The sequence below is a fragment of the Orbicella faveolata genome, unplaced genomic scaffold (assembly GCF_042242905.1).
Source record: "Orbicella faveolata isolate gen_17 unplaced genomic scaffold, um_ofav_v1 contig_14, whole genome shotgun sequence".
NCBI lineage: Eukaryota > Metazoa > Cnidaria > Anthozoa > Scleractinia > Merulinidae > Orbicella > Orbicella faveolata.
In genome coordinates, this window is record NW_028301541.1 from 17782501 (window position 1) to 17792500 (window position 10000).

At 40.2% G+C, this 10000-nt stretch overlaps 2 protein-coding genes and 1 pseudogene across 3 annotated transcripts in view; 2 read left to right on the forward strand and 1 right to left on the reverse strand.

Moving 5' to 3' along the window:
• The window catches only part of LOC110057358 (intraflagellar transport protein 74 homolog), a 10015-nt pseudogene extending 8746 nt beyond the window's left edge, over positions 1-1269 (forward strand). The window contains exons 16-19 of the transcript XR_016206280.1: positions 1-53; positions 178-248; positions 653-713; positions 1036-1269. The exon at positions 1-53 is cut by the window's left edge and continues 2 nt beyond it. The product of XR_016206280.1 is annotated as an intraflagellar transport protein 74 homolog (transcript). The remainder of the gene's footprint in view (positions 54-177; positions 249-652; positions 714-1035) is intronic.
• On the reverse strand, positions 862-4128 carry LOC149114339 (kelch-like protein 11). Its single transcript, XM_089286811.1, has one exon. It carries the CDS (start codon positions 4025-4027, stop codon positions 2324-2326), a length of 1704 nt encoding a protein of 567 aa, XP_089142937.1. The 5' UTR covers positions 4028-4128; the 3' UTR covers positions 862-2323.
• Positions 4129-9420: 5292 nt separating this feature from the next.
• LOC149114340 (uncharacterized) overlaps positions 9421-10000 on the forward strand; it is an 810-nt gene continuing 230 nt past the window's right edge. Inside the window, exon 1 of the mRNA XM_089287724.1 lies at positions 9421-10000. This exon is cut by the window's right edge and continues 230 nt beyond it. Coding sequence (XP_089143850.1) covers positions 9421-10000 — 580 coding nt within the window.

Sequence of the window (10000 nt, forward strand, 5' to 3'; positions counted from 1 at the left end):
TTTGCATGGAGAAAAGAAGACATTGTCCGCAAGGAAAGAAACGTTCAAGAAACGTAAGTAATTGACTGAACGGTCGATTGACTGACTGACTGACTGACTGACTGACTGACTGACTGACTGACTGACTGACGGACTGACTGACTGATCTATTGATTGTTTCCTATTTGTTCTCTTCAGACGTTCAGAGGCTGTCTTCACTCTACGATGCCACAAAGAGCAAGCTGATGGAAAATGAGACACATTCACAGGTATTGCTACTATTACACTTAACTGTTGTTAGTTTATACCACACAAGTGAATAGTGCTTTTCGCGCGCACTGTTTGGTCCGAGGTGATTAGCAAGTGCTATTCACCTCCGAGCAGCCGGCGCGAGAGATTTTAAAATTTCCGACCACTTGTCAAACATAAAAAAACGTTTTGGTCCGCTAATTATTCAGCTTGTGTGGTATATACTAAAACAATCATTCACCTCAGTGTCGATGAAAGTGATGGATATTTACCTCGCCGCTTCGCAGTTCGGTAAATATCCACTGCTATTCACCTCCACTTCGGTGAATAATTGTTAATTATTTTTTAAAGGAAAGATATGTTCCAAGTCTTTTACTGTTCTGTACGATCTTTTGATGGACTCTTTTTCGCATTTCAACCACAGCTTGGAAACTCAGAGAGAAAGTGGCAGCATCACGAACAAAATAACTTCGTCATGAAAGAGTGTATCCTTTTCTTTCTAATATCTATCATTATGATATTTACTCCTTTCACTCCAGAGTAAGTCCTTGACTCGATTGGTGTCGTTCAACTTTGAACTCTGGGATAAAACCCTAGCATGTGACCTTTCAAATGAAAGCTATTGAACAGTACTTTCATGTGGTACTGTTTATTATGCTGTACAAGGTGGTTCAAACTTTTAAGTCTGTGAGTAAAACCCTAGTGTGTGACCATTCAAATGAAAGCTATTGAACAGTACTTTGCCTTTTCAGTAACTTTAAACATTGTATCTTGCTGTTTTGTATACCACTCCTTAACAGTTCTCAGTTATTGCTTCTAAAAGCATGGAGAGTGACTATCGCCCCTTGAAGCAAAATGTGTCAGAACAACTGGAAGACATTAACAGACTGCTGATCCAGTCTCTTGGAAAATCACTACACCATTCTCGCCCCTGTGTTTTAAAAATACATTAGTTTCCTTTACAAAGCGTAACCAATTGTTGTAAAAAAGTACAGTGATCTAACCCCTTTAACTTATGGAATAAATTGTCCGTTACAGCAAGTTGGAAACTTGCCCGCGACTGATCTCGTACCCAGATCTCACTCTGTTCCGCTTGGCCGTTGGATAACTGGGTTCGAGCACGCCACTGTTTATGACTTATAAAAACATTAAACTGATCAAAAACAACGTATCTATGCCCGATGACCCCTTTGCCTCGTTTCTATGGCAAACCGATGAGGACTGATCGGAACCTCAAACTGCTACCTATCCTCACCCTCCCCCTGACTGTAGCCGGCGGGTAAATCGTTTGTGGGCAAGAAGTGATCCGTTGCTAGGCAGCGTTTGTGACGAAAGCGAAAGGATCGGTTACCTCCCAGGCAGTGGTCATCCCTTAACTGCAGGTTTTTGTCTACTTTCGCACAGTGTGTGTTTATTTCCCGAGTAAATGCTAATCGATACCTGAACACTATTTAATGGATTACAGATGAATTGCAAAGTTATGTACGGTTAGCAAGAATATAGCTATAAGTAACATTCTAACAAAAAATAAATCTGCTTTACAAGATTATTTCGCAGCTACTCTGCAATTTCTCGCTCTTTCAAGGTTTGTTTTAACACTCATATCATATATACAGTTCGTATTCCATATAAGGGAAAACTCTGAATTGTAGCAAGCAGCGCTGTAATTCAAGCGTTTTGATCTTACAAGTTTTTAGACTTTTCGCGCGATTTAGAACATCTGCATGAATTTTATATTTGCTCACGCGGCCTTTTACCATTTTCCCAATTTATACTCTTGTAAAATGTTATGAACTCACTATTTTTGTTCAAACAATCAATCTCGTTTCCAGAGCCCTCCCTGACTGACGCTGACTGTTAGAGCGAAGGCTCTGGGCGCCGGGCATGACGATATATTTTGAGCAAGAACTCTTGCTTTGAAAAATGTCTTGCGCTTTTCTTCTTTTCAGCTGACGGGCACGTTTTTCCACTTTTCCCACGCGTCTTTCCGTTTTCTTAAAAATCTGAAAGTGAAGAGCTAGCTACTATTTTCGCAGTCGAAGCAGCTTGAAAGAAAGAGTCATTTCAACTACAACAGTACTAAACATCTGCAGAACTATTTCTTGACAACGTCAAGTTTGTCTAGTACTCCTTTGGAGAGTTTCAGTACACATCCGGTGAACGAATCTTTATTGTCTTCGGAGATCATTTTCACTGGTATTGTTGTCTTCTCGATCCACTTGCCCTCTGTAGGGTCATAGCATTCGACACTCAACTGACTATGCCCAAAGCGATTTGTGCCACCCAGCACATAGAGAGTTCCCTTCAGACACACCATACTGCCATCTTCGTGAGGAACATTCAAATTTCCAATAAACTGCCATTCGTTTGTCGAAATGTTGAACATCTCACAAGTTCTCAAACACGATCGCGAATCCTCCCTCCCTCCGGCTACAAAAATGTTTCCGTCACTTGCCACACCGAAAGCCCTCCATCTCTTTTGTTGCATGTTAGCGATTTCCTCCCATTTGTTTTCTACAATGTCGAATCTCTCAGCCTTCGAAAAGTACTCCCTCCCCAGCTTTCCGCCACAAACATACAGATGTTTGCCAGCCGCAATAACACAAGAATTCTCCCTGCAGCCCTCACGAGATGACGACAACGTCTGCCATGAGCACCGCTCGACATCGTATCTTTTGATAGTGGATTTTTTCGATGATGTGTTGACCTCTACAGCATAGATTTCGCCTCTAACGACAGCCACCTCACTAGACCATGCGGTGTACAAGTCCAAACTAGACCAGCCGTTGAAAACGGGATCATATCTCTCAGCCTTACCATAGAATGGAAAGGCGTACAACTGATCACAATAGCTTATCATCTTAGTTCGCTGGCTTCTCTCTGACAACCCGTCTGCTAATCGCTTCCACTCGTCTTTCTCTGGGAGATAACACAAAGTGTATTTCCCTCCACAAGCTACAATGGCGCGAGTTTCAAGACCTTTTCTCGGCGACTGCGAAAGATTTGCTTCAGATGGAAGGCTAATCAGCTTTACAGCATCTGAGACCAGCTTTAAACAACCGAAATTCTCTCTCACAAGCTCATTTGTCACGACATTGAATAAAACGTCACGCGATAGGGAAGTCAGTCGCACATGAGGAAACAGTTGTTCAAACGATGCTTTTCGCTCGCTTTCCTTTTGCTCGATCCACTTTAATACGATCTTAAATACATCTACTTCAACAGCAACTGAAATTTCGTCACTTGAAATCCACCTCTCGACTTCTTTAGCTTCCAAGTTTAAGAATTCATCCATTTCTGCCACAGATGCAAAGTTCGCGTAAATGAACCTTCTGGTGTTGGAGGTCAATTCGTCACACTGGTATATCTCAGCAAAATAAAATGTTGAAATGCAATTTGCTTTGGACATCTGTCGTTCTAGAAATCGCCCGGAAACTGTTTTCAAACCCGGAATTAGAAAATAGTTCGCTGCAGCGACAAGATCCTCGGAATTTTCTTGAGTTACCTCAACACTTCCCGTGTAGATGAACTCCAAAACATCTTCCATTACAGCACCCGAGATCTCTTCAAACCGAACAATCCCTTCTCGATTCTCTTTCATGTCGCTCTGAAGAAGCTTCAAGAAGAACGGGCTTGCTGCAGAAAGCACATTTCTATGAGCTTTGAATTCTTTGTCATCTTTCGTCACCAAAGTTACGTCGCAGAAATGATCTTGTCTTCGCAACATGTTAAGCCGCTTCGCTAATTCCACACAGAAAGCAGCTTGTTCTGCATCAGAGATTGGCTGAAGATTTTCCATATTCCAGAAAAGAAATACAGATTCCTTTAGAACCGTTTAGATGTCCTCAAATAGCTTTAAGAAATCACGACCGGATACAGATCGCAAAACGAAATCAAAAGCGGAACTTTCGCGAACCTGAAGAGGACACTGGGAGCGAGATGACGTCACCGTAGGATGACTGGAGAGATTGGACTGGACTGGACTAGTAAAACGTGGACCTGTAAAACGTGGGCAAAAAAATCGCGAACTTTTAAAATGACGACTTGTAAAAAGGATAGTTGAAAAACGCGGACCAGTAAAATCGAGGAATTGTAAAACGTTGGCAAGTAAAAATTGAGAACTTGTAAAACTAGTCCTTGTAAAAAGGATACTTGAAAAACGCGGACTACTAAAACGAGGACTAGTAAAGCGTACTTGTGATACGCGGACTAGTTAAACAAGGATTTGTAAATTGAGGACTGGTGAAAATACGCGTACCTGAGTGTAACACGCAATAAAATGTTTGTGTTTATTGAAACGATCATCTCTCATCCAAAGAACTTCAAATAATATACAAATGTATTAATTGTAGTAACATTGGATCCGTTCATTGTTAAGTTACGCTGGTTTTAGGCGTAGTTCAAACGACTCACTAACACAATTCAGATAAAAGTTCTCCAAGTTGTATTCAACGCAACATTATACAGATTCACAGCGAACGACTAACTGCAATGTAACGTAGCCTCCTAAGCACGTGGGCTTAACGCAAAAATTATGTTCCATTCATGACATCTCGTCTTGTTGGTTCATCGTGTATAATGTCGCATATGCCTCCATAGAATTTTTCAAAACCGTGAAGAACAAGGCAGAGACATACTTGTCTTTTATACTAAAATATACGACAAAAAAAAAGTCGCAATGAAAAATGAAGAGCCAAGAAAATTTCATATAGTATCATAAGAGACATACTTGTCTTTTACACGAATATACGACAAAAAAAGTCGCAATGGAAAGTGAAGAACTAAGAAAATTGCGTATAGTATAAGAGACCTACTTGTCTTTTATACTAAAATATACTTCAATACTAAAAGTTTCTATGATCTTGTCTTGTCAACATGTTAAGTCGCTTCGCCAGTTCTACACAGAAAGCAGCTTGTTCCGTATTAGAGATTGGCTGTAGATCTTCCATACTCCAGAACTGAAAACAAAGTTAGTTCTTAGAAAAACAGATTATTTTAAAACCGTTTAGATGGCCTCAAACAGCTCTACGAAATACAATCGAAAGCAAAACTCATCATTCGCGGAAGTGGAAGAGAACTGGGAGTGAGATCATGTCATCTTGTAAGGAAAAATTACGAGACTGGACTGGACTGGACATGCAAAACACAGATTAATAGAACGCAACCTACGGAAACGGAGACTTGCAAAACGCCGTAAAATATTTGTCTTTATTGAAACGATCATTTCTCATCCAAAAAATCAAATGAATTTATAATTAATAACAGAAAAAGAAACATATACTTCAACACTAAAAGTCTCTAAGTAACATTAGATCCGTTCATGTCATCTCATCTTTTTTGGTTCATAATTTTGCCCTCTGCGCATTGCTCGTTCAGTTAAGTAAACCAAAGTGCCCTGTTATTCAAGTATTCCCCATTCCATTCTTCCATATATTTAGTCCAATTTTATTGCTTTGGACTTAGTTCCCAGACTCCCGGTTTAGACGAAAAACACGGCTTACTGCTAACCCTAACCCTAACCCTATTTCCTCTATAAAGAGAACTTTTTTATTACAATTAGTAGTTTAGTATTACTACTGTTACAAGTATTGCATTTTTGCCAGACTTTTAAATTCTGCTCCATCAGACGGTCGATCAGCGAAGCAAAAACTACACTTAATATAACATGTCAGTAACCGGGATCACTCGCTGTGGATAGTTTCCTTTTAGAATCAGAATCTTACGACATGAAGTAATTTTTCAACCGGTTTACATTTAAACCACTAAAATGGTTTCACTGTATCTTATAGAAAACTTAACAAAACAATCACTGACAGTGCACTTTAGGCATAACGAGGCACACATGAGAAGGAGGGGGGACTGGATATTACATCTAAAAATAACTTAAAGGGATAAGGTCAATACCAGGGATTAACTCTCTCACCCTTCCTCTTCCCTTGACACAGGTTACTTTGCGCTTTCCACAGTGTCGAATCTCTCCCAAGGGGGAAGGGGGTGGGGAATAAGACGTAAAAGTAAAGTAGTCTGCGTACGAAGAATTAGTAGCACTCATGGATGAAAATGAATTCAAGCAGTGCCCACAAAACGCGATTCATGCAGCGTTTTGGGGTTCCCTTCGCCATTTTTAACAGTAAGGAACGTCAATATAATATGGGGATATTCTAATATGTTTTCACTTTTTATTGACTTTTTTTGTCGAGGAAATAAATAAACCTTAACAAGTACATATATCCATTTCATTTGCGCTAGCTTGCTACTGAATGAGCAAGTAACTAAATGGTACATCATAATTCGATAAATTCCTGTTCTATGAATCTACAGAGAGGAAAATTCAAATCTTCCGCGCCTAGCTTCAATATTAGATGAGAGAGACCAATCAGATAATTACACTAAAGACAACCATTTTATGCGGGCTCGCATGTTTCAAAATTTAAATTGCAAATATTGCTTGTGATGTTTATCGCGTTTCGTTCTTCGTGCGGACGGTTTTCCTGCACATTGAACATTTTACACACAAATATAATTTCTTTTCCGCCTATCAGCATCAGAAACAGTCACGCTTTAGTTTATTTTGGTATTGACGACGGTTTCGCCTTCTAAGAGCTCTGCGCATGACAAGTAATAATTGAACTGCTGTACCATATTATTGTGGAAAAACAGGTAAAATTTCACCGTCACTTTCATTTCACCAGTACTTTCAAGTTTTTCCTTGGCCGTATGTTTGCTTTGATTCCTCGGGAATGGCTAGTTGAGTATTCTAAGAAGCCTAGATGACATTAATTTCCGTTTCACCTATGTTTGATACTATCGCCACCGGGATTTCGGGGATGTTTACAAGTGTGTGTTTTTCTAGGTCAATACCCTTCAAAGAACAAACAAAGCAACTGTAGAATATTTCTTGTAAAATGATAAAACCTGTTTTTTAGTTTGCAATTTTTACACACGTTTTTACCGTTCTCTGATATAAATCCATGCCATTCCTTATCTTTGGTTGGGATCATTTGCGGTTTAATATGGAGATCATTTCCGGTCCGATCTCATTTGCGGTTCAATTTGCGGATCATTTCCGGTCCCGTTCTCGTCCCCAGAGCCTCCGTTTCTTTTAGTCATGTGGTTGGAGAAACGGAGGGCTCTGGTAGCAGTCACTGGGGAGTTTAAGCAAATCACTACGGCTGGTGCTACTACGGCTGCCGTGACTGAAAAGGTCTGGGGAGAGTACGTCTCGGTGGTCCGCCAAATTTTAAGTTTAGCGAGTAAAGCGAAATACAACGATGAAAGAAACATCGGCTAAGGAGTTTGAAATCTCTTTTATTTAGTTTCTCGCAGCCGAATGGCTTCGCTCAAAGGACGATGGCCGTTATTCGATAGGTCGAACAGATTATTTCTGAGCGAAAGCGAATGCCATACACTTTGTACCATAACAATTTGATGGATGAAATACATAATTTCAGAGACAAATATCTCAAAGAATATCGAGTGAAGAACACAAATATATCAATACTCAAAGAAGCAAAATAGCATCGCATAGTTATCCAGATATAAAACATCTTGACTAAACCCTCAAAACAAACTTAACCGAAGAAAACTAACCTCGTGCTCAACACGAATATTTGACTTGACTCGCTTCGCCATTCCAACACCTTTGCCAAAACTTATCGTAAATTCAGGATACGGATTTACAAGCTTATGAAAGGCAACCTTGACACAATCTTTGACTCAAATTGAGTTTAAAGGATATAGTAGCCAATGGAATTCTTAAAATGCCGAGATGTCAGTTGAAAAGGGCCAGAGAAGCGAAATAAACCCGACGTAGTAGCCACTACGGCAAAACATCCCGACTCACGTAGTCAGATTTCACGCTACGGCTGGATGCAACCGACGTACATGCGCAGTGTCTCATTTTGGGGGAAATTTACTTCCGGCAGCCGTATCAGAGCCAGCCCTATTACCGGATCTCCGCAATCTCGTTCTCAGAGTCTTCGTTCCCCTTGACCAGCGGTCGGAAAACGAGAGCTCTGGGAACGAAGACTCTGGGAACGAAATTGGGATGTCCGTAAATGACGGACATCCGGCAACCCATGCGTAATTTTGGCCTGCATATCTGCTCATGCTCAGAAACTAGGCACCTTAAGCAACAGACGTCGCCGGCCAGACGACGGCAACCGGAAACGTGACATTTCTTTCGAGACGTCACTGCGCATGTACAACACGTTGTGACCTGACGCTACCCTGAGATCGAGAACGTGAGAACGTGGGGTTTCACGTCGCGACGAAAACGTGAGTACTTAATCTTTTGTTTTGATCCCTTTTAGCTTACTTTTGTGCTATTTTGGTCCCGAACCAAGGTAAAATTGCATAATGATTGCCTTTATGCTTAAAACAATGTTCTGGAAGTATTCCTGGACTCATTTTTTCTTAACTGAAAAATTGTTTTTCGCATGTCAAACTCGCCCACAGCGAAGAGGTTGCTTTCATCCAACGTAATGCCGCTTAGTATAAGTAGTTTTTTCAGATTTTCTCAACGTATAATCGGTAGATTGCTATAGCTTGAAATAACATTGATTTTATTTTCGCAATCCCCTCGTCTTGGTATTTCCTTTAACATAGAGGCTTTTTTAATCGACTCGATGAATTTTGTATTCGAACAGTGTGTACATGTATTTTTTTAATGTTTACAAGAGCTGACAAACTTCGCGCTACCAAATTGTCTCGCCTGGATGTTATTTCTTGTACATACAAGCTTATTGCATCCTTTGCAGAATGCTGTTTACGATTCTTCATCAAAAGAGCTGGCAAAACTCCTGTATTTGAGCGGCCGATCAATGTGTCGAATGAAAAACGCAGTGAGCTGAGATTTTGTTCAAAATCTATGTTTAGCAGTAAAATCCATGTTTAGCACAACAAGATGTGTGTGTAATCTTGGCAGTCTAAAAATACACCTGTTTTTTTTCTCTATGAGCGGTGGTACAAACTTTGGTGAAAAATCGAAATTAATTGCTTTGGCAATACACGTTTTACATGTAAAATAATTTCTGCTCTTTACATTTGACATTTCAAAGCAGGCAAAGTTTATAAACTTAACTTGTTTCGTTATTTTTCACAATGATTTTACATCTCTTAGTAAAACATGAATAGTATAAGGTTTAACTGCATCGAGTTATTTTTCAACTATAGTTTATCTTCAACTCGTCGATGGAGTGGACAGAACAAAAAGACGTGATGCTAGCCCGAGAAATCCTTCTTTGTGAGCCCTTTCAATATAGGGTTGGCTCAAAAGAACGTGGTTCGGTGTGGAGCCAAATAGCGACAAATCTGAATACTCATCCAGGGTTCACAGTGTCACAGAGAGCTGTTAGAGATAGTTACAGCATCCTCGAGAAAAAAGCCAAAAAACGAAAATGTGAAATTGAAAATGGAACTGGCATCTCCCCTGAAGATTCAGAGCTTGATTTAGCCCTTGAAGAAATCATAGAAAAATGGGAAGCGGCTGATCAAGAGTTCCAGCTTGATAACCAAAGCAAGGCGAAAAAACTAAAAGAGGACAAAGAAACAGCAGAGGAGATGCGGAGAATGTCAATGGAAACTCTCGGTGCTTCTAAGAAGAGGAATTCCGATCCAGGTGAGTCAGCGGAAGAGAAGCGGTGTAAAAAGCGGAGAGGTGGCAGCGACACAGTCCAGTTTTTAAAAGAGCATAGTGAGATGGAGTTTAAGTTTAAACGAAAAGAGCTTGAGGCTAAGAAAAGTGAGCAGTCGCTTTTAAAGGAGCAACAGA